Source organism: Amaranthus tricolor, chromosome 5 (assembly GCF_026212465.1).
Source record: "Amaranthus tricolor cultivar Red isolate AtriRed21 chromosome 5, ASM2621246v1, whole genome shotgun sequence".
Lineage (NCBI taxonomy): Eukaryota > Viridiplantae > Streptophyta > Magnoliopsida > Caryophyllales > Amaranthaceae > Amaranthus > Amaranthus tricolor.
In genome coordinates, this window is record NC_080051.1 from 28,231,274 (window position 1) to 28,257,393 (window position 26,120).

At 30.5% G+C, this 26,120-nt stretch overlaps 3 protein-coding genes across 3 annotated transcripts; 1 reads left to right on the plus strand and 2 right to left on the minus strand.

Moving 5' to 3' along the window:
- Window positions 1-11,671, minus strand: LOC130813259 (transcription factor BHLH42). The gene is made up of 9 exons (XM_057679056.1): window positions 11,141-11,671; window positions 9,501-9,755; window positions 5,648-5,744; window positions 4,564-4,578; window positions 4,045-4,101; window positions 2,874-3,213; window positions 1,669-1,941; window positions 248-1,020; window positions 1-154 (listed from the first exon to the last, which is right to left on the minus strand). The coding sequence occupies exons 1-9, from the start codon at window positions 11,248-11,250 to the stop codon at window positions 68-70; spliced, it is 2,007 nt and encodes a 668-aa protein (XP_057535039.1). The 5' UTR covers window positions 11,251-11,671; the 3' UTR covers window positions 1-67.
- A 2,001-nt stretch (window positions 11,672-13,672) lies between these two features.
- Window positions 13,673-20,197, minus strand: LOC130813298 (protein trichome birefringence-like 11). The gene is made up of 4 exons (XM_057679103.1): window positions 19,642-20,197; window positions 17,564-17,953; window positions 16,737-16,895; window positions 13,673-14,586 (listed from the first exon to the last, which is right to left on the minus strand). Exons 1-4 carry the CDS (start codon window positions 20,010-20,012, stop codon window positions 14,229-14,231), a joined length of 1,278 nt encoding a protein of 425 aa, XP_057535086.1. The 5' UTR covers window positions 20,013-20,197; the 3' UTR covers window positions 13,673-14,228.
- Window positions 20,198-22,642: 2,445 nt separating this feature from the next.
- LOC130813495 (small nuclear ribonucleoprotein SmD1a) lies at window positions 22,643-26,120 on the plus strand. The gene is made up of 4 exons (XM_057679332.1): window positions 22,643-22,785; window positions 22,882-22,958; window positions 25,368-25,559; window positions 25,680-26,120. Exons 1-4 carry the CDS (start codon window positions 22,772-22,774, stop codon window positions 25,739-25,741), a joined length of 345 nt encoding a protein of 114 aa, XP_057535315.1. The 5' UTR covers window positions 22,643-22,771; the 3' UTR covers window positions 25,742-26,120.

Below are 26,120 nucleotides of genomic sequence, written 5' to 3' on the forward strand. Positions count from 1 at the left end.
AATGGTATGTAGTCAAGGTCTCTCCATTTGTATATTTACTAGAATGTTGGCAGCATTTCTTCAAAGCCTAGGAGTCGCTTTGTGCTAGTACTTGATTTACTGCCCGTTTCACTTCAATTATGCTGGGCTTCTGTCCATTGACATTCTCCTTAACCTGCTTATACAGTTCAAAAATATAATGCTTTCAACTGTCGGTGGTAATTCTACACCATTAAGCGAGTGTGCAAAAGTCGTGTGTTAGGATTACCTTGGCTCTTAATTCGGCAACAATGTAGCTGTTATTTAAAGAGGATTGCACTGTTGTGACTTGTAGGCGCATGTCGTTTAGAGTGATCATAACATCTAATAACAATCCCTCCCTGTAAGGGCACTGCAACTCGACCAGTGCATCACTTTCAATTATAGATACTTCCAACATGTTGCTTATCTGTGCTGGCATCCTTGGCTTCATTCTCCCGTCAACATCTCCTTCTAAAACCCGCACTTTCCTCTTCTCTTTCTCCTCTCCAAACTTTATACATGTTTCAAGTTCCTGTATTTTCTTACAAAGCTGCTTTACATATTCAATTGTGTCCCCTAAAATAGAGGCCTTGTCCATTTTGGTCACAAAAGGCACCAACGATCTCAAAATGATGAATCTCTCATTTAACTTCTCCCTTCTCCTACGCTCGGCCAACATATGGTTGGCCGACAGGTCATCCTGTACAGAACCCTTCTTCTGAGTCAAGGCTTTGTTGGTGGAACTGACATGGGACTTAGAATGTAGGAAAGGAACTGTGAAGAGAATGTATTTAAGAAGGCACTGTGAGGTGCTCGTGCTTGTGCTCGTACTGTCCAGGGGTGAGTAGAGGAGGTCGGGCCTCGATCTCCACTGAGAGAAGGCGGATTTTGAAGAGTAAGAGAAGTAATTGGAGGAAGCAATAGAGGTTGTAGAAGAACGGGTAGACTGGAGTTGTAGGATGATAGATACTGTTTGTGAGTAGTGTGTATCCTCTTGGGAGACCTCTTCTGTTGCTGTACCTACAAAGAAAATTAGGCCAACACAAAAATCATCATATAGATTGTTCCAAGACTCGATTTCTGTTGTTTCTTTGCTTCATTGATCAAGTATAATATGCATTCGGTACACTATAATGCTATTGTGTATCAATTTGTTGAGGATAACTGATGAAGTCAGTGAGTTAATTTTTAATAGAAGGAGCAATAAGAACAAAATTGTCAATTATTAAGGAAACTAGTAGATTTTGAGTGAAAAATCGATCATTTTGGGAGTAACATGCATAGTCATTGTAATGAGCACTAGGTAAAACTTTCTCTATTACTTTTTACTTGCAACATTTCATGCATGCATTTTGAAAAAGAGATTATACTTCTACATGGTTAATGGAAAAAGTTATCAAAAGAAATTAACCCCTTTACGATACGACTGATATGACTGATATGATACCCTAATTGTTGGATTATGGTGTCATAGCCTATTAGGATGAAATGCAAGTAAAATAGTCAAAAAAATATTAGAAATAATAAATAGAGATCAAAAGATAGCATAATTTTAAAAAGAACGCATGTAAGGCGTAACATAGGAATTTGTCTAGTTAAACATAAGTTTAAATCAAATTAGAAAACAATAAAACTAAAAGACATAAAGAATAAAATGCTTATTATTACCTAAAGGAGGTGATTGGAGAACATTGTTAACTAAGATTGGATCATCTGCTTGTGCTTGTGCTTGTTGATATATAAGAGACCATCTTTGAGATGTTTTTTTTGCACTTAAGTAATCACCTCTGTTTTGCAATTGCATGTGACTTTGTGGTGAAATTGTATAGTTTGAATCAAGGTTGTTACACACATTATCATGACCAGGAGAGTCAAGTCTTATAATGTCTTCACATAATTCTATATGCATTATTTTGCTTGGCTCAATTGGAATAACTGTACCTGTAAGCATATATTGCTATATTTCAATATTAATTCACTTGTGTATTCTTAAACATCTAATACTGTCGCATATAAACATGGTCTAGGAGCTCGTTTTCTTGTTTGAATTGTCATTATTTTGCTTGCATTTTAATTGTTTCTTAATAAGTCGACTATATGATTGATGATTGTAATGACTGAAAAATCGCTGCGTTAGCCTTAGGATGTGTTTGGATCGAAGGAAATTGAGAGAAAGGAAGCGGAGAAATTTAAAGGATGAAGGATTCTTTGTTTGGATAACAATGGATGCATGTTAATCATTTCTTAGTCTAAGTTGATTATATGATTGATGATTGTGATGGTTGTACATTTAGTACCTTAGGGTATGTTTGGATAGAGGGAAATGGAGAGAAATAAAGCGGATGAATTTGGATGGATAAAGAATCTTTTGTTAGAATAACATAATGAGAGGAAAAGAGATTTTGAGGGGTTACATGGATTGTTTTGATTATAATCTTTCCAAAGGGAAAAAGATTTAGAGAGAAAATATTTCTACACTTCCCTTTTCCTTCCCTTCCCTCTCATATAAACAAGGGAGATTAACCTTCCATTTCTCTACCCTTCCTTTCCCCTCACTACCTCTTTTTCTCTTTTTCTTTTTTCTCCACAATTGTTATCGAAACACATCCTTAATCTTTTTTTGGATTTTTGATTAAGTTTGGAGAATCCCTTACATGTAGATGGTGAGAACTGAATCTCTATTATAAGGGAAGGGGTGAAAGAAAAAACCGTCAACCATTAATATATTCATGATTCTTGGTGTCTCAATCTTATAATTGAACAATCAACCTCTCTTTAATTACATGATTAATTGATTACAATGATTGGCTTTTAAAGTCAACCACTACTCGTAGGATCGATCTACAATCATCAGATTAAATTGAGAGGAATACCTTTTTCGTAATGGAGATCGTCAAACTTGATTGTTGATCGTGGGTGCGTATGCGTCTCTGAATCTGAGTCGATCTCAACTTCAACCTCAGTTTCTTCTTCCTCTTCCTCGTCATCATTATCATTTGCATCATCATTGGAGAGATTTGGTGGGTTTGTAGAGGCAAGAATAAGAGGAGGTTGAATGTGTGAATAATTGGAGGATGCAGTTGGATTGGAGGTAGAGTGTTCCGATAGAGCTGGTTTTGAGTGCACTTGGGAATCACTATGGGGTAGCTGATGCTGCCAATGTTCGTTGAAATAAGCTTTCACATGTTGCACTAAAGAGTACTCCTCTTCAACCTGTTTTCAAAACCAAATAAAACTTAAGTGTGTATTAGATTTGTTGTGCGACAGTAGAAGCAAGGTCGATGAACAATAATGAAACAATAAGAAATTCAATGAAAACAATAAGTAAATGACACAGAGATTTAACGTGGTTCACTATCAATGTGATAGTTACGTTCACCGGCACCGAGACCAAATAATTTCACTATGATCGCAAAGAATTTACAAGATGAATTACAATTACAATCACACTCACAAATTATAATGGCTCTCTTGTGATCTCTCTCAATTTGTGAATCATAATGCATTAACCCTAAAATGAGAGTTTATATACTAATGCCCAATAAAAGGAAGTTATTACATAATAAATACAAAGTAACCGTCCCGAAAGACACCTCCCGTGAAAAGAAACCGCCATTTCGCGAGCCGTGTACAACTACGCGAGCCGTGAAATGAAGATAGAACGCACTCCGCGCCCGACAGACCTAGGCAGCAGCTTCTCCGCGCCCCGCTGACTACCTTTTTGACCCATATTCATCTTCTTCAATGGTACTTGCTAGTTTGAGTTACCATTAACAACAAGATTTAACAACCACCGGATTTAGGCTCAGAGCTACGTGAATATGTCACGAATCATTTGTTTAAAAATCATATTAATATTAAATTATGCAACATACAACCTAGTTGGTTCGATAAAAGTGTAGAGATGAATGTTCGATCTACCTATCGTATACTACATTGGGTTAGAATTGTATATATAGCATAAAATAACAACCTAAATTATACAGCACACATGAAAAATAAATGTTCAATCTACCTTGTACTAATATATTTGAATTCACTTACTTTTTCAGTGTGTCCTAGCTCCACCACACCATCCAAGACAGGTACGCACACCACAGTCTGCAAGACATTGTAAAAGTAAAACAAAATGTTTGTTAGTTGTTGCTTCCCCATCCCAGTGATAATAACATTTTCTCATATAATAATAATGATATTTTTTTCATATAATATGACACAATTAATTGTATATATTATTGTCATTCCAGATATCAATAACATAAAAATAGTATTCATTCATTGTATCTCGAATCAGTCTTTACAGAATTCTCGACACAGAGAAATTTTACTTGAGAATGTGTTTATTCCGGCATCGAAAGTTTTTTATATATTGTATATAAAACAATTTTTGTAATCTTGATTTTCCTATTATACTCTATTATAATCAAAGATTTTAATCTTTCTTTTATATCATTGTTTTGCTGCCTGGTTTTTGTTTTTATTACCCAACAATTCCTTCCTCTTTCCTCTATATCCTTAAGCTCCATGATTAACAAAAGCAGCATAAGTTAATGAGAAATATACCTGTATTTGAGCGCTCTGGAACAATCCCAAGCACATGTTCAAAACCCAAAACAATAAAAAAAAGAAAAAATAGTATCAGTAAAGATCTGTATGATAAGATTACGAGGTTGTTTGGTTGTCCTTTATCTTCTGGATATGTTGAGTGAAGAAGAGAGCTAAGTGAGATAATAAATTAAGAACGATTAACACGAAAGAATTTAGAAAAGGGTTTAAAGATCAACGACAACAAGTAAATAATTGTCAACAAAGTTTTCAGAACTTATGGAAAGGTTTTCCACTGACACTAATAACAGTAAATTGTTAGGTGCTAATTTCAGAAATGTGCACTGCAAAAACAATTTTTAAAATGTAATTCACATAGAATATAATCTATTTTTATGAATTCGGAAAAAATTACCGTGAATAATATAAGTTTTTGTTAATTTTCCTATAATAATACCAATTATTGATTAAGCATGAATAATACCAACTTAAAGTGGTGTTTTTCTAGAAAATTTCTAATATGTTAAAAATTAAATTATAGGTGATTATAAGACAAAAAAATTAGTAAGTTAATTAATAAACCAAAGTTGGTATTATTTTAGGAAAATACTTTTCTTAGTTGGTATTATTCATGGTTAATCAATAATTGGTATTATTGTAGGGCATTTAACAAAAAATTGTATTATTCACGGTAATTTTTCCTAAAAATTATTATCAGAATTTGAAAATGAATATAAGATGATAGACCATAGCTTTATCATAAGTGATAAGTAGTTTACGGCCTAAGAGACTGACCTCAAATATTTGGAGTACACATTTTTGTTCAATCATAATTTTGTAACGAGAACGTAGTTTCTTATTATGTGTAATTTAACTGATAATTTGAAATGACGGTTCTAAGTATGAGCAGGAAGCAATTTTACTGTATGGATTTTCTTATTTGTTAAAAACTAAAAATATTGTTTTGGTCTAATGTTTTCATATTCTTCTTAATTTTTTGAGTTTTGTGAAAAATTTGTTAGATTATAGTGTTGTCTAATTTATTTATATTTGTTGAATATTTATGTTTTTTTAATAAATTTAATAATGTTATTAATAGTACCTTGGCAAGAATAGCTCTAGAAAAAACTCTGCTATCAACTTCATTTGCACCTGTTAGCCACACATGCTGGCCTTTTGCATAAGCTTTTCCTGGTAGCCTGATAATATTCATTAACATATTTGTTAGGATAAAACAAGAAATTATTTTTTGTAAAATCATAATATTTAATTGATTTGACGTTAGACACTTGTGAAACTTTGGATGAAAAATTGTGGGTCAAAACCAAATAATACTCCCCCCTATTCACCTTAGGTGTCCCATTTACTTTTGAGACACTATTTATTTATCACTTTAAAATTATATTTTATTATTAATCTATAAGTTAAAACATAGTCATGTAGGATCTTATTTCATTCGTTTTGATGTAAAGATTATTAATATGAACTTTTTATAATTTTTAATTATACATAACTCGATATATTAAGTATTGAATAAGTGCATTGGATAGAGTGCATAAAGTAAATGGGACACTTAAGCTGAATAGGAGGGAGTATTTACTTTAAACCTGGGTTTAAAATAAGGGCAAAAAATTTTGGGCATATTTCACGTAATAAATTTAGTAATTGTTAGTGGTTTGATGAGGTTAAAACACTACTACATTAAAAAATAGAGATAGTAATTATTATTGGGAGTACAAGTTGTAATGTTTTTAAAACTGCTAATTTAACGAATATTGTTATCTTTTCTAATACAATGTTAAGTATTTTAAGCTCAATAAACTACTAGTAGCCAAAATAGGAAGTGCTACTTTTGAATATTGATTATAAAATAATACAAATTATTAGATTCTTAAAACAATTATATAAACTATTTGACTTGAATATGTACGAGCTTTTTGAGTTAAATGGTATTTTTTCAAAGGGGCATAGAAAATAGCATTTTAAAATTAAAAGCATACATTTTTCTCAACAAATTATATTCTAAAATCTACCATAACTGTTATATTTATTGAATATTAATAATTTGTACAACAAATAAGACAGTTAAATATCTAACAACTGTAATTATATAATTGCTAAACTACAACTACTCACATCTAACAACTATTTAGTTAGTTTATAACTACCTCACAACTACCTTGCATCGAACACACGCACTTTAATATTTATAATTTATAATGATCAGCAAATTGAGTGGGATCGAGAAGTAAAAGTAAGGTGCATAGAAGGAAAGTATTAAAAGAGTGTGCATTGCATACTCATAGTTATGGATTTCCTATAACATTTGTAGTGGTCACCATTTATAACCCAAATGTGTGGCAGCGGTTCCTGCATTTACTTCCATTTACACCTTTTTTATACCTCACTCCCTTCCTCTTCAACTTACTCTTCTCCCTTTAAAGAGTATTTCTACCTTTCAAAACAATGTTTCTTAATATAACTCATATTTATTACTCTCTCTCTTTTTTGCCTACTTTCTTTTTCTATCTTACGTCTCTACTACTTCCTTGAGAGAGACATTTATAGAGAGGAACTAAGGGTGTTTTATTTAGGAAAATGAAATTCAAAAAAATAAATTAAATAAATTTGATCATTTTACATTGATTGGTTTAATAAGATAATTAAAAGAAAATTTAATTTAAAAATCCCAAGTTTTAGTATTATAGTTAAAAATTCTCACGCTGACACACTTTATTAATCCTATAAAAACTTCAAGTTTACATAATTTTTTCTTTTAAAGACTTACATTTTTTCTTTTAAGACTTTTGACCAATAAATTATGGAATCACAGATCAATTTGATCTGATCCGTTTATTAAATGGGTTAGGTAAATGTTAAAATTTTAAACCCGAAATGAATATGAATAACTCATATAATTAAACGAATTAATTTCGAATTAAATCAATCAGCATAACTTAAACGGAAAGTTTAAAATTGAAGTGAAAAAAATAGTATGTAGTCAATGTTAAAAACCCTAAAATGAAAACAAAAAATTTTTTAATGGGTTAAGTGAGTTGAAATAATATTGACATTATATATTAAAAATCAAATCAAAATTATAATTTTTAACCCATTTAAATTGATATATTTTAGAGGGCTAACTAATTTACAATGGGAAAAGGTTGAAACTTGTGCATCCTTATTGATCAGAAGTTTGTTTTAGTGTCCCAAAAAGAGTATTCCTTGAATTTTGCCTACATCTCCTAAGTCCTAAGGACATGCGTGACCTAATGCAACAACAAAAACAATCATTTATCTTACCCCTAAATTTTCTATGAATCACCTTCTTTTTTGCACTGCCTTCCAATTCATTTGAATTCATTCCTAATACTCTAATTAGAAACTTTTCACTTCATTAGTATTATAAAATTATTCACTCTGACTAAATATATCTGAACAGAAATAAACTTATGAAAGTGAAACTAATGCTTATAAAAAATATCCTTCTTGGCTTCTATTCTAATCAAATGTTTATTTTTATTTTTTTTTGCATATTAATATCAAATGTTTTATTTTCTTATTTGGTAACCATTTTTCTTTAATTACTCGTGTCCTCATAAAATTTAATTATTCACATAATTGTTATTAAATTATGTGTTGTCCCTAATTTTTCCCTCACTCACTCCTCAACCCTCCCATTTGGCCTCCTCCCTTTTTTTTTAAAAAAAATTGGTACATTATAAAATAAAATATTTAATCACAATAGAAAAGAGTAATAGGAATGAATAATAAATCACAAAATTTCTACCAAAGCTTATGATAATTGAAATCAAGTGAAAAACACTTTCTTCTTCCAACCAAAATGTCAAAATCTCTTTTACAATCAAATAGGAACTCTATAATTGGGTACAACCTAAAATGTAATTCTTTCTAATATAAATTCAAAATTAATGAATTATTATTACCATAATTTTACTGTATAACAAAAAATCGACTATTGTCTCAGTTTGAGCAAATATTGCATTTCTCTAGCAAGATCTTAAGATTAAATCTCTTATCTTAGTTGGAGAGCAACTACTACGTATTTTTTAAAACAGGTCTTAAAAATTCGATTTTCACCTGAACTAACTCTACATTTCTCTTAATCTGCCCTATTATAATAAAAGTCTATAGTGTAATGTAAATGGGTGATGCAAAAGAATCTTAGGTTCTTTTTGACTCTGATAGTAGGCATTAAAGGCCTACAAAGAAGGAACAAAGCTATCACTTTGTTACACCAACTTCTAAAAATAGAAATAAGTAAATAACTAATCAACCAACATTACACAACATTAGTTAAAGTAACTCACCATTCAGCAAAAGCATTTTTGCAATCTTGAGTATCGTTTTATAGTGGAACACAACTAAGTAACTAACCTAATCTATTTTACTACTTGAAATTCATAAGCCAAATGGAATATACATGCAAACCTAAATATGGAAAATATATAAGAAAATTAAAAATTCTTCATCATATCAGATATATCTTACTCATAGAAACTATAACTAAAATAGATAGGATAATACATACCATATAATTATCAAAGGGAGTTGCAACCAAAAAGACATTATTCGACGACTCGGAGTACTTTTAAAAAATAATATATTTATTTATATATTAATTAGAGATTTATTTTGAAATAACATTCCAATAGTTTTCTTTTAATTTTTTTAGAAAATTGTAACTATTGAAAAAAAACGGAGGATAATTGTTAAATTATGTTGGACTTACTGTGAATGCTAGTATATTAATGGGGAAACACGATATGAATACACTTTATAAGAAAAGGACATATATACCATCCTAAAACCATATGACAATGAGACGGAAGAAGGACTCCAATAACTTATAAAATGTGCACACTATCTTTAATTTGTCGATGTGGGATAAATCATCCCAACAATAATCAAAGAAAATAGATAAAGAAACTTACCCAACACCAGGAGGAAAAGAGAAAGAGACACACATGAGGTAGAACCACTCCGATTCGGTCAAGTCTTCCGGCGACAAGGCCGCACAGGGCCTTCTCGCCGGCTGGTTTAACTCCCCAGCTGATAATGATTCATAAAGTTCTCTAAGCTGTTGGCTTCTTTGAAAGTATGCTTGTTCTGCACTTGAGTCTATTGCTTGCACTGTTTTCCTTGTCTTAATAGCTCCATTGTAATACCCATCCATCCACACTAATATCCTATACAAACATTCATTAACATTACAAATTAACAATATTCCAATACTATTAAGGAAAAATTACTTGGTATAACTTTTTCATGATTTTCCTACAATAATCTCATTTATTGATTAACCATGAATAATCTTATTTTTAAGGGTATTTGCCCAAAGTAAACTCGAATTGGATTACCTATTATATTAGTTAATTTGCTAAAAGATTAAACTGAAAATTAATGTAAAATTAGAGAAATTTTTTGAAAATGTACAAAAAAAATTTTTGAATAATAAAAAAGTCAAAAAAATTGTTAATATTTTTTTCGACATTTTATTTTAATTTATTTTTTTAAAAAAAAAATAAAAAGCAAGTTATCCCGTTACTGATTTTACTCTTGGAAAATTTCTCCTAAAGTTTAGATTATTCATGGTTAATCAATAGTTAGAATTATTTTTAAAAAACATGAAAAATTGGATTATTTTAGATAATTTTTTCTACTATTAATTAAGTGAAATTATTGTAAAAAAACCAGGTTTACTCCAAAGAATTTAGAGAGCTAGATTTCAGGCAATCATATCCTTACTAGTGAGAATAAAGAACATATTTTCATTATTATATATATATATATATATATATATATATATATATATATATATATATATATATATATATATATATATATATATATATATATATATATATAATCTTTATAGGAGAAAGAATCTAATGATTTTTTAATGTAATTTAATATTGTATTTATTTTGAAAATATAAAATATTATATTATATTATATTTTATTATTTTACTTTTTATTCTTTCTTAGGAAGTTAAAATAATTACATAAAATATTAATTATTTTCAATTTTTATGTTAGATATTCTTTAAAAATTAAAATAATTGATGATAAAAAGAATTGGTTGTTGATTTTTACGTACAACTCTTAGAATTATGAATATCATTATAGATATTTTTATAAACCAATGTCATTTAGGTTGCGTTTGGGAATAAGCATTTCATTTTAAATTATAAATTTCGATTATGAAATTATTAATGTGGAATTTGAGAAAAATAAGGTTTGAGAGGTCATCCTCAAATTCTCATCTTTAACTATTTTTATAACAATTATGGATTTGACTCAATTTTAAATTTGAAAATTTTCTATTTGCTAATTACTAAATTTGAGTTAAATCTATATTTTCAAATGAAATCTTTATTCCCAAAAATAGCATAATTAGATTTGAAAATCATCAAATATACACAATTTTATCATTATTAGTGATAAGAAAAGGATTATTTTCGATTAAGTAGTCTTGTAAATAACCTATAAAGAATCATGTAGAATCATGTATTTTTAATAAAAAAAATTAAAGTAGGTTAAAAAAAGTAGACATAAATAAAAAAAGCTATACCCTTGTTGAGGACAAAATTTCCAGAAGAGACTGTAAGTCCAGTCAACTGCTTGAACTGCTGACTTTAACATATGTTGAAGCTCACTATTACTTGAATCTGCTACCGCCATTTCTAGCTGCTTATTCTTTCCTATCTTCTTGCTCTTGTTTTTCAGTTCAAGATTTGATCAGAACGCGTCATCTATGATCAATACTTAGTTTTTACCACCGTCACATGATTCATTAATCTGATCTCCTTGTGATAATTACGAAATAAAAAATGTGATAATTATGAAATAAAAAATGAATTATAGTCGGCTTAGAGTACGGTTTAATTTTTTAGGATTATTTTGAGCGAATTATGTTAAGATGGCTTCTACCATAATGAAGGAGTTAAATTTGCTGGTAATTATAAAAGCATAAGTAGTAGTTAGGGTTTGATAGGAAAGAGGAAGAAGAAAGGTATTATTAGGAAGATATATTACTAAGTTTTGACTGGTTGCTGTACCTGACACTTTTAAGTGAAAACTTGGAGCAACCTCATCTTCACCTCTAAATTAAATGATGCTTTTTTTTTTTTTTGACTATTGCTATCGTGAATTTTGAGCTAGAGAACACATTATTAATTACAATTTCAAAGATATTGAATTGAAAATCATATCTTATCTTAGTTGAAAAATCATATCCATTTTAGAAAAATAATAAAAAAATTACCGTAAATAATACAATCTTTTGTCAATTTTCCTACAATAATAACAACTATTAATTAACCATGAATAATACCAACTTACAGGAGTATTTTCCTAGAATAATACCAACTTTACTTTATTAGCTAATATACCAATTTTTTTTGTCTTATAATCATCTATAGTTTGATTTTTAACAGTTTGGGATTTTCTAGGAAAACATCCCTTTAAGTTAGTATTATTCATGGTTAATCAATAGCTGGTATTATTGTAGAAAAATTAATAAAAAATTATATTATTCACGATAATTTTTCTAAAATTATATTATATTCAATTCTCACTTAAGTCTCTCACTTAATTGCCTTGTAATAAATAAAAACATACTTCTATAAGAGTAATATCATACAATAAGAAATTCAAGTTCAAAGTGATATATGCCACGACTTAGATTAATTTTCAAGTGAGTTGTGATGAGTGGGTCAATATGTAACTCTAAAGTTATAGGAGTATGTTATATACGTAGTCAACACTAATTATTTTATTACTTATAAATTGAATTAATTACTATATTATTGTTGATTAAATTTAATTTTTAGGAAAATATAGCAAATCAAGTAGAATGTATAAGACTGAAAACTATAGTAAATTTAATGAAATGAAACAGTTTGTAGTGGGTTTTAAGTGTTGATTGGTCGAAAAGGTTTCTCTATTTATTTAGTTTTTAAATAAGGTGAGTTTTTATTAATCAAAAAAGAAATACAATGCTAAAAACATTAATGAGAATAAAATGTGAATAAATAAAAGAAACACACTATATTTTCTGATAATTTATAAATATACCTCAATATTAATACCTAATTATTTATATATTATTCAATAATTATAAGATAATGTGTATTTTAATTGTTTAAGTCAGAAAATTAAGTAAATAGGATAAGAGTCTAATATTTTATAAATCGATCAAATCTATTTTATATAGAAAAATCTTTATCATAGATTATCAAATATTTAGATAGAGTTCTTATTTTTTTAAAAATTAAAATAGATTTTTTTATTAAATGTTAATAAATACTGCATAAATAAAAAAAGCAGAAAAATTTTATAATGTTGATATATGTCACAAATTATTTCAGTGCATTGTATAGATAAATAGATAGATATAGAGTATATAATTGTTGAAATCAATAATATTAATGATAGAGAAAATGATAGAAGAAATCATGCTTGAATAAGCTTGATTGATTCCTTAATTGAAGGAATTATATTTCTTGATTGACTTTCTTAACATGCTATGCCCAATTGAGATTAAATAATGTAATATTAAATAAATAGGCCAAACAAATTGTATGATTGATATTAAAAAAAAATTTAAATACGTAGATGAGATTAAAAAACTAACGGGTAACATTATCAAATAAGAAACTGATACAAAATAAGCGACAACTTAAATTAAAATTGATGCAAATTAAATAGAATGATCGGAGTAATCAAGTGTTATATGTCGGTGAAATAAGAAAAGAAGCATCTTTTTACAAGTAAAAGCCTCTTGCATAATACCTCATAAGTGAACTTTATTAGTTGAATAAGAATTTAAACTTGTTTATAAATGAGACATTCATGTTTTTGCATAAAATTTTTTATTATTATTAAAGCGTAGATTAAGAGAAGAAAAAAAACATGCGAAAATCAAATTTATAACCTTTTCTAAAAAGCAATACTCGACCCAATTCTGTAAACGGAAAATAAACTTATGAACTTGAAAACAAATTAATAACATGATACTTTGCTAATATGGTTTCAATATATTATTTTGATTCTTTACATCTTCAGATTCAAATAATTAAAATTATTTTTAATAATATATTATAAAAAAATACACATCAAAAATTAAAACAAATTAAACAAGATCTTTTCTCCGTATACTATAAAGATGAAGTAAAACAATATTGTTTTATAAATAGTAATTACTATGTTAGTTTAAGAAGATATAATATGTAGACCAAAGAATGATATGCTACTACTAACACTCCTATACAAATATTCAGAATAAAATCCATTCTTGCACAGCAGCAGTCCATAAAAATTTCAATGTCCGTCTTTGATTCACCCGAGAGACGAGCTTTCGTTATCACGCATTGGAGTCCTCGTTTTCACAGCTCCGATTACTTTTCTAGCCCCATCGACTTGAACACAGATCGAGTCACGCAATAACCGATACATGAACAGCAGAGGACTAGCTTTGGTGTTCGTTATATATTGATTTACAAACGATCTAGAAAATTTATCCTACAACAGTATGACAAACCGTGTAATTTTAAAGTCAAAATTGAGTTTTTTGTTCGGGTGAATAAATCCGTCAATCCAACAACCCTTTTTCGTTCAACCGGGAAAGATTGATCTCGAATTCTAGACCAGGCTTCATCTTAAAAGACTCCTGTGAAATTCTTCGATGAATGGAAATGGTCCTTGAGGAGGACTGCGTACAGAAGTTCATTCCATGTGTCGGGAACACCTGGCAAGCACCAATGACTACAATCTTGCCGATGAATGGGAGCAGGTTTCGGCCCCAAATAGTAAAGTGACGAATGGCCATCTCTTCTCTGTAATGTCATATAGGTGACATTCAACAAGTTCACTTTAGTCATACCAGTTCGGTTTGCATGATCGGACAGAGCATCGTTCAAGATATTGTAATGGCCCCAAATATGGGGCATGTAAGGAGCATCTAAGTCTGGCATCGTCTCCAAATGACATGTACCACCCGTCTTCCAGTCACCTCCACTGCAAAATAGATTCGCCCCTTTAGTACAACAAAAAAACCATTTTTAAATCTACATAAAGCCCGACAAAGGCACAGGCAAAAACAAGAAAACATACGAAATAGCGAATCCAAAGGTCAAATATACGGACTCTACTCCACACTTGTTTTTTCAAAAAAGACGCTAAACCTATTACGGCTTGTATAGTTAAAGGTACTAATTAGTGGTAATGGGAATGATTTGGAGTATAAATTTTCATGATATGTATCATGTCATTCCCATGGTAATGAAAGTTTGATCATAAAAAAGTTTTGTTGTTCACAATTTTCCATTATCACATAATACCAGAAATGCATTGGAATGAATTTTGTAAAGAAAATAAAATTGTTGAAAGAGAATAAGTATGGTCATTAAGTTTGTCAAGAGGTAATACTACTAAAATTACACTAACTTTCCATTATCATTCCCACCAATTAATACCGATTACCAAACGGACCGTTATAGAATGATAGGCATTTACGGGATGTTTAATTGTTTGAATTGAATGGTGATTGGTGACAATGGGATTGAGTTTTAATTGTAATGGAACTGTTATTCTCAAATATGTGCTTTTCTTCATATTTTCCATTACCACATAATAGCACATTTCCGAGCGGTAATGGATGAGATCGAATTTTATGAAGGAAAAAAATGATTATAGAAGAACATGCTTAAGCATAAACCTTATCAAGGAGTTTTCTAAATAATTTTCATTACTCTTTCCATCATTCAATATCAACAACCAAACAAGCCATTAATGATGTTATCTTCTTTGTTGACAATCTCATAATTCTGATGACAAAATTACTCGATTTTTGACTCGATTACTGCCTTACGGGAATTCTAATGACGAGGATCAATAGTAACATTTTGAAATACTAAAATAAATAGCAACACTCACTTTTTATTATATTGATTGATTATCTACTTATTCACTAATGACCAAGTGAAAACTAGGCTACAACATTAGCTGCTGCGTTCAAGAGGCAAGAAACTCTCCCAACTCCAATGAACAATTTCATACCAATCTCAGCCTCGCCCTGATGCTCTTTGTATACTACGTCCTCTGGTTCTTTTTACTTGCAACATAGGCTAACCATTTCTCTCACAAAATGGTGGTTTCATGTTGCAAGTGCAAAGATCCAAAGGAAGTATATGATAAAATTCCTTTTCCTCTAATTAACTCATTTTCCACTACATGCATGATTCTCGGGTTGAACATATGGCTGCTCCCATTGTATTCTTTAGTATGTCCAAACTATCTTGATCATGGTTTGCAACTCTACAAATCCTATTTTTCTTCTCTGTTATCTTCCACAGATGCTGATTGGAGTGGATTGTCCTAACACACGTTGATTTACTTCTGGCTACTGTGTATTTTTGGGCAACAATTTAGTCTCTTGGTCTTCTAAGCGTCAACCTACAATTTCTAAATCTAGTGTTGAAGCTGAATATCGGGGTGTAGCTACTGTTGTTTCTGGGACTTGTTGGATACGTACTACTCTATTACTTGAGCTCCATTGTCCTATTCCAACAATTACTTTTGTCTATTGTAATAATGTTAGTGATGTTTATCTTTTTGGCAATCCCGTTCATCATTAACACACTAAACATGATGAGATGGATAAACACTTTGTTCAAGAAAAGGTTAAACATTGTCAAATTCGTGTTTTTCACGTTCCCTCTCGATATCAAATTGTTGATATCTTCACCAAGGGGCTTCCTAAGGTTCTTTTTGATGATTTTCTATCAATGTTTCGCAAACCACCCGATTTGACTATGGGGGTGTGATAGATTAGTATAATTAGAATATTATATAAAAGTTCTTATCTTGTAGAATATTATGTAAATATGTTGTTTCCTTGTAAATATTGATTATCATCTAATGGGAAGGCAAGCCATTCAATTCTAATACCCCAGTGTAAAGGAAGTAATATACATTTTATTAGTATTTAGTTTCAAGCAATAGATTATGATATACTTTTCCAAGAGGTTCTAGCTTAGAAATGGGACTTATTAGACTTTCAATTAGTTGGACCTTGTGACAAAAGAATCAAGTAAAGCAGATTTATTAAACCTTTCAAAATTCATATATATTTTTAAAATAAAAAGGAAGGCAATGTTATGTCGAACCTGAAGTGCACGGGTGCATAGGACCGAAAGAAGACACTTGTCTTGCTTATATTTACTCGAGTATCAATCCAGTTTGTAAGAGTCTCTATTGACCGCCTGAAAGCAGTTTCAACACTCATATTCATCTTTATCGCATTTCTTTCTTCAAAGTAGCAGCCGCTGAAGTGTTGTAAATTCAGATGTTAAAGAGTCCATAAGAAAGGTAAAGCAACTTTCAACAAACATACTGTATCAATGATAATATGTGATAACATTTACAAATAGGGATAACATAAAAATATAATTCTATGAAGATAAACATTCACAATTGATATTGATAAGAAGATGTTATCGTATTCGTAGGTGAGGGAAGAAGTTTAGGGGAAGGAAGACGACCTAAAGGACAAGCATAAGGCAATACAATAATATCCAATATTAACACAGATAACGGGTTTGTAGTATAACATACAAATGTGATTCCTTATACTGAACGATTTATAATCAATCTCAATTCTCATTTGATTCGCTCATCTCCTCACGTATTGTGAATCAGAAAAAGTGAATTATGGTCGGTTTTGGACCATTATGAGCAAATCATATATTACACTATTCATGATAATTAGCTTCCTATGCACCATCCTTCTAATGTTTAAGGTTTCCGGTTGTGTTAGCAATATATTGCAGAAATCTAAAAGAACGAATCATTAAGAACACGTTCATATTTCTTAACATATGAAAAAGAAACTGATTTTTCCCCTTGGGCAAATCTATCATAGGCGATATTAAAAGAGTGCGAACTAGAATAGACTCCAAGAATCTCGAACAAAGAAAAAGGCGTTTTTATTTACCTCCTAATCGTCTTGTCATAAGTCCACCAATGACCAGCATTAAAAATAAGCACATCGGCATCTATCCATTTTCCAGAGCTCCAATCCAACTGATCGACTTTCAGAGAGTACTTTATACTCGGGGGAGAACCAGCTGGAGGCCTGCCTTGCACCACTAAGAATGGAGCTCTGTAGTATTCAATAGTGCAATTATAATCTCTAAACAGAAACACCAACGATCCCATGTGTTTTGTTATCGGGTTTCCATTTACTTCGTAGATTGAAGTCTTGTTAGAGACTGCGGAAGAAAGCATACATAGAAGCGACTCCCATTGGTTTCTTCCAATCGAGTCTCCAACAAATACAAGCCTCTTGTTCCTGAGCTTTTCTAACATCAGCTTTGCATCAAATCTGATCAGTCAACAAAAGGTATGTCAATCACATCTTCAATATAGTAGCGGGCAGCTGAAAAAGAATATAAAACATATCTTAGAGCTGTAACTATCAGTTAAGTTTTTGGTTGAGTTAGTTATTTGACATAGTACCAAAAACCAAAAGCCAATGTGACGTAACTCAGAAGGTTTAAATCTCATCCACCTCTCATTTCAAATAAAATATTTAGCGCTATATATTAATAGGGCATGTGTTACATCCATATTTCTAGAACAAAGCTCTCGAGTAAAGGGAAATGATAGAATATATAACATATCTTGGAGTAAGTCATGAACAAATTGTGAGAAAAATCCCAGGTAATGCAATTTTATCCCTAGATTATACCTTCCTTTTCACTTCATAGATGTCAAAAACCAATTACCCCTCCATAACATCTACAGTAATGGAAACTTATGAAGATAAAAAGTTACTTGAAATAGAATAACATCACCACCCATAATCTACATTGGTTATAAAAATACTAGTAAAATGTACTTTCTCCGTTCCGAAATAATTGCTATATTTTGTTTTTGGACACTATTCATCGTTTAAGCTTATTTTATATATTGCGGCTAATATGTAAGTAAAAATATAGTCAAGTGGAATCTTGTTTGAATCGTCTAATCGCATACTTTTATAATATGAATTTTTTATAATTTTTAAATGTGTATAATTCGACATATAAATAAACAAATTAACACATTGGATTGCGTAAAAAGTTAAAGGTAGCAAGTATAATGGAACAGAGGAAGTAAATAAATAGCCTTTACAAATCTTTGAGAATCGAGTCTTATTTAATTGAAGCAAGTACCGATTCCCATGAAAGGTTTCGAGTTCAATTCTCACCTAGTCCTTCCCCTCCCCTCAGACTACCATGTAATGCAAAAAATAAAAAATAAAAAAATAACCTTTACAAATCTTTGAGAATCGAGTTTTGTCTAAGAAGGAGCAAGTACCGATTTCCCATGAAAAATCTCAAATTCGATTCTCACCGAGATCTCCCCCTCTCCTCAGTCTACCTTATAATCCTAAAGAAGAAAAAAAAAATAACCTTCACAAACCCTCCATTAGTGCCTATCAAACCTACAAATACAATTAAATTGAGCAAAAGCTTAAAAAAATCAAAAAAATCAGCACCGACAGACTTAGAATATAAACATCCTAAACTCCCATCAATTTTTTATGGAAAAAGGGCAGAACCGACAGATTTCAAACTCATTTCAAAGCATATTCTATACCATACTCCAAAATGTTGACCTGATGAACTCAATTTAATCAATCTGACATTACAGCTTAAAAAATATAACCACACATACATCTTTTTAAATCGGGTTAAGGTTAGAAAATCTCGACAAAGAAAATTAATCCTTAACTCCTTAGTGAGAATCGAATCCTATAAAAACTATGCTAACACATGATTCTCAATTATAAGATACAGTTTTTGATACCAAATTGTAAATTTAAAAATAGAAAATTTGTCTGACAGGGAAGATCTTATGAATAGGCTAAAACAAAAAGAGGAAGCTAGAAGAACAATGGCAAGTAGTATGACAAAAATACAGAAAACCCACTTAAAATAATCAAAATATAAGTATATAATATGCAAAAAACCAGAGTAAATAAATTGAAATAAAACAAAATAAAAAAATAAGAACACATAGAACAACCTGGGCAAATTGCATCTTCTGGGTTGCCATCTCCATTTGGTAAATAAATTATCAGGTCTACCATTTTCAGAACACCTAAAACCTCCATCAATAAAGGAACAATTTTTAGGGTTATAAAGAGGGTAAGTTTCATCCCAAACCCATTTTCCATCAAAAAAGTCACAATCTTTTTCAGAAAATAAGAACTGCCCATTTTCAGTAGCAGAAATCCCAAACCACCAAGTAAGTCTAGCTTGTGACCCCACTCTATTATCAAAGTAGAAGAAAGAACAAAGAAGACATAAAGTTAGAATCAAAAACCCAATAATACTTATTGATAATTCAAGTGGGTTTAATTTGTTGAATTTCTTGAAGAAATCTAGTTGATTCATGGGTGTTTAAATCCAAAGATTTGATCTAATTATTAGTTTGAATTTGAAAGTGGTACTATACACAAAAAGTAAAGCTAAAAGGACAGTTAGTAGATAAAGAGAACGGGGATAGTAAGGCACAAGGAGAAAACAAAAAAAAAAGTATGGAAAAATGGGGAAAAAGGACAAAGGAAATTTGTTCCTTTAATGAAAGGGAAAGAAGTGGGGGATTGGGGAAATGGGCAATAATAAGCAAGGCATTAACTGCTTGTGTTTATTTAACTTAAACTATAACTAAAATGGATTATGGATTAATTAATTAATTATTAATTAATTAATTAATTAAGGAAGTACTCCATTAGTGGGACAGCTTGGAAGATGGAAGTAAAGAGGAATGAAGTTCATGCACTATTATGACTTTATGAGCATCCCAATTATTTTGGTATCTTCCTTACAAATAACTGAAATAAGAAATTTAAACAAGCTTTTTTATAATCTCCCTTAATGATAATTATTATGAGCATCACGTTAAATCTATCATTTTTATTTAATATTTTTTTATTTATATTTATATTTTTATAAGATTGAACTATTTATACGATTGTCATTTAATTATCACCATTGCATATTCTATCAAATAATTTATCTTTTATTTAATATTTTTTTCTTACTCACTTCTTTCATGTGGCTTCTTCCTCGTATAATTAGTACAATATGAAATGCGAAATTTAAATAGAATGTGAATGATGATCATTTTCTTTATTAGTATTCTAAGCAAATAAGGATTCAATCAACTTATCAATATTATAAATTTATAAATAAATTACAATTTACAAATTAAAGATTGAATAAAAGTCGGGCTATTGTTTGAATTTTAATTCGGTTAGATTATTATGTAGGTCAGTTTGCTCCAATTGAATTCTTTCACCTCAGGTAAATTTAAATTATTATTTTTTTAAATCATATTTGTTTAACAATACACAAAGTCACAGTATAATATCTTTCGATTTAGCTACTATTTGTCAAAATTCTATCTAACATATAAAAATAGTATGATCGATCAAACATTATCTCTCAAATAGCCAGCAATTTGCTCTATTTATACTTAATAACAACACACAAAGTGACACCAACAACGACTTTCAAATGTACACGTTAAGGTTTTAACATAGTTTGGGTCTTAAGGAAACACACTATGCAATGAGGTTCGATAACTCAACCTCCAATGACAAATGCTTGAACAACGGTCAAAATAAATACATTTATATATATTTATCAACACCAAACTTAGAAACTACAAATTTGTCTATAACGAACTTAAGTGAAATATTTGGACAAAATCTGAGTCAAATATCAAATTGAATCAGAGTCAGAGTCGAGTTAAATTGTCGAACTTTTTATAAAATTTAATTCAGTTGATTGTCGGACTATTATTTTCATTGTCAAACAATTTTCTTTCGGATGTGAATCAAATTATTTTTGAATCAAGTCCAACAACTCGGATTAAATCGGATTTCGAATCGAAATGCATGCCCCTCAAAGTGAGAGTTAAAAGAGAAAGTCTATATTAGAGATGTTTATGGATGGGTTTAAAAGGATAGCGGACTTGATAGTACCTAAAAAATCTACCTGCGGACTTAAATATTGAAAAGCCCACTTACATTTGAGGGCATATATTTTTTGTTGCTATCCGCCCATTTTTAAAGTGGGCGGGACCCGCGGATAAACGGGTATTTATTATATAAAAATTAAAATATAATACAAATTATAAAGTTAAGTTTTAATAACAATTAAAATACAATACATTATTCTAAATACTCCAAATACATAAAAGTCTCAAAATACTCAAATTACATGAATATAAACATTATGTTGGATAATCCAACAAAAGCATTGCATTATCAATTTATCTTACTACGGAGTACGAAGTCCAAACATATATCTCTCCAATTATAATAAATTTAAAAAATTATTAAAGTAGGAATGAAATTTAATTACAAAAGTTGGGTATGTAGTAGACTAGTAGTACTAGACAGTAGACTACTAGATTCATAATCAATAGAATTAATTATTTAATAATTAATATATTAAACTTAGCAAGCGGGCGGGTATACCCGCGGGTACTTTTTTGGTGTCGCTACCCCCTATTTATTTTGGTGGGTGGGCATTACCCGTCCAATTTTTTTTTTTTTTTAAAAAACGTTGTCCAAATCTGCCTGTTTTAGTCGATATCTATAGACTCTATATAAAACTTGGAAAATACGTTAAATGACAGTTAAAAATTTTAAAAAATATTAAAATATTTATATTATTAAGTTGATGTATATATTAAAATAGTACTCTTTCTTATTCTACCTATTAGTCTAATTTATTTTTTCACTATTTACTTATTACTCACTCACTCTTAATTTGTATTTTATTTTTTAATCTATAAGTTAGAACATATTTATGTGAAATTTTATTTAATTCGTCTCAATATAAGAATTATTAATATAACTTTCTATGATTTATATTAAGAATAATTAGAGATATTAAAAATTAAAATATTATCCACCGATTATAAAAAATTAAATAAAACTAATGGATTAAACATCAAATAGTACCTCTATAAAATAAGTTTATAATGAGTTAGATTTCAAAAAAGTAAAAAAATCAACGAAAATTTGTAAAACCAGCTTACGGCTTGGCGATTGAAGTTAATTCTTACTAAAGTCTTAAAACCCTAATCTCTTTGTCCCTCACGCTCTCTCTCGGTCTTCTCTTTCTGCAAGAAGAACAAGATGAAGCTCGTCAGGTTTATTCTATTCTCTTATGCACTTCCATTTCTCATCTTTTTTTTTTTTACAATAACATTCCTACAATCGTAGCTATTTGTTGCAAAATTAAACAGGTTTTTGATGAAATTGAATAACGAAACAGTATCCATTGAGCTAAAAAATGGTACTGTCGTCCATGGAACTATCACAGGTTTATTTTTTCTTTTTCTTTTTCTCTTTTTCTTTCTTCTTTAAGCAGTAATTGTTTCCCATTTCAATCACATTTTATTATTTGTTTCAACCTCGATTTAGGGTTTTTGCTAATTTTGTCAGATACGTGTTTGATTTTCTCGTTAACAGTTTATGTTTTGGTCATTTTCAATTAGGGTTTGTTGCTGTTATGATATTTTTAGTTCTATTAGGAATTGGAATGTTATGGTTAAAGGGATGATTTGTTGTGTAGTATTTAAACTTATTGGGGGTAAACAATGTTGGATCCTTGCATGAAAATGAATACTTCAGTCATTTTTTATTTGAACTTGGATTATTTCTCACTTGGTGGGGCTTCTTAGGATGTGTTGTGTTCCACTGTGTTCTGTTAGAGATGCTTCTAGGGATTGAGTGATAAGGATGAATTGAATGTTTTTAGTCTTTGAGTAACTTATGTTGTTCCTTTATCTTGTAGATAAGTTGAATTGAATGATAGCTATTGGACATGAGCCTTTCACCCCTATTTGTCATCCTTTTGTGTGTGTGAACCTTTTAAGTGTATTGTTTGAACATAGTAAACTTGAATAGAAAAATGGTTTGAACCATGTTTGTATATGGTACAACTTTGAATCCTTTTCTTCAGGAAGATAAAGGTTGAGAAAGAGAAAGGAACCCTTGCTTTGCAATACTATGACTAAGATGTTTAAAATAATTGCAAATTTGAGCTAGGAGGATAATCAGAGTATTAAAAGTAATTCCGACTTCATTGAGCACCCCTTGCTACTGTTCCCATCAGACTCCCCATCACCGTATCGAATGATCAATCCTATATGCTTAAATAGTTTTTCAGTGAATCATTGCTTTCAGTCTGAAGGTATCCCAAGTCCCGACCATAATCTATTGGAGTTAGTTTCCAGTTTTTTATTAACTTTATACTTTTGACATTTCATTTCATGCTACAAAATTATTCAAAGTTGCGTTTTTACCTGAATTTGACCTGTGCAAAAGTGTAAATAATACTGCTTCCTATTTATCTAAAATGTGACATTTACTTTATGCACACTATCCAATGCACTTATTCGATCCTTAATATATCGAGTTATGTATAATTAAAAATTATAAGAAGTTGATATTAACAAATTTTTACATCAAAACGAATCAAATAAGATCCCACATGACTATGTTTTAACTTATAGATGAATAATAAAATGTAATTTAAGAGTGATAGATGAATAGTGTCCCAAAAGGAAATGTCCCGTTTTAGATGAATAGGAGGTAGTATATCTTTTCAAAAGTAGGTTTTATGTTTGTTTAGACTTTAGATGTCTCAAATACATTTGACCAATTTCACTTCCGTCGACCCTTGTGTTATAAGTTGGTCCTCTAGGAGTATTTATCCAATTGACTTTAGTACTTGATACTATTAGTTTGGCAGTGTAGAGGTGTTTACTAGTTTCATTCTGGACTCTTAAAAGTACATAGCTGACATAGCTGTTACTGGTATAATTCAACGATAATGCCTTCAATCAATCTTGTGTAGACTTCTCTTATTTCTATCACCTGTATTCCATCCAAGTCCTTTACCATTCCATCAGGTTAGGCTGCTGATGCATATTAGCGCACTCTGTTTACAGATCCAATTAGCACAGCAAAAAAATAACAATGCCAAACTTTGTTTTAGAAAGCTCGTCTTGGAGAGCGTAAGGCTAGTGCTGATGGGCTGGATAGTGATGCAATTCCTTAAGGAGAGCGCATGCAATTCCTTAAGGAGAGTGCCTTATAACGCCTAAAGGCATGCGCTTGAAAGCAGCCTAGAGTGTCGTTTAGTGTTAGCCTTGGAAGTCTATTTGATGCGCGCATTCACTACATATGTTTTGTCTTCTCTTTTAAAAATTCTCTCATGTTCTTTATATCTCCTCTTTGTCTAGGTTTTTCCTTTGTTTTTTGGGGTTTTAATTTATCTTGTCATCCGAGGTTTAGGAACCTCACACCCGAAAGCTAGCGTCTTCACCTGCGCCTGCACCTATAGTCTAGGACGTGGAGACCCTTAGCACCTTGAGCCCTTTAAAACTAAGTTGCCAAAGCCTTAATCCCAAACTTCTGGGGTCGGCATAGATCCAATTACTAATGAGTAATGACTACTAATTTGACCCTTGCTGATACATTAAAATAAGCCTAAAAATATAAATGTTTGTTCTTGATGAGTTGGTGCTAAAAATATGTTAATACTCTCTTTCCAGTAAAAAGGTCAATTGAGTTTTCTCCATATAATGTCGCACAATTCTGCAAAATCCTGAAACATGTTTCTTGTGGTTTCCTTGTTCTTTCTTAGAATTTACCGTGTTAAATTACATGTCATGTCATCTTTGCTTTTACACTACTGACTTTTGTTCTTATTGCTGACTTGTAGGTGTTGATATTAGCATGAACACACATTTGAAGACCGTTAAACTCACACCCAAGGGTAAAAATCCAATAACGATGGATCACTTGAGTGTTCGTGGTAACAACATCAGATATTACATTCTTCCTGACAGCCTGAACCTTGAAACATTACTTGTGGAGGAAACACCAAGAATCAAACCTAAAAAGGCAACTGCTGGTATGGCTTCCTTTTCTGAGGAGTGTTTTTAGTATGCCATGAATTCACTGTATTCTCTGAAGAAAGTATATTTATTATGCTTGAATTAATTTATTTTTCTCGTTTTTGTCCGTAATGCAGGGAAGCCTGTGGGACGTGGAAGGGGTCGGGGTCGGGGCCGTGGACGTGGGCGTGGCCGTTAATTTTGTAACATGCTGGTTAGACCTTTATTTCTATTGGTCCCTTGTAAACAGAACTTATGTGCGGAGAAGTTCATTAGGGACGAGGTGTAAACGCAGATCATGCTTGTCTTTCATCTTTCAGTAACTGGTGCAAAGTGTACTCATTAAGAACTAAACAATGCTAATTGTCTGTAGGATTGAGCCACTTAAGCTTCATTGTTACGATAATAGTGCCATCATTTTTTGTTTTCCAAAAACTTGTTTTTTAATTTTGATTTGAACAAATTATTAACTATTAGTAAGGTGTTAAGATGGGGGAATCTGTTCGATGAAAAGCATGTGCACATTATGATTATGATAAACCCTTGTCGAACCGTGCCCAAAGTATTTTTTCTTGGAA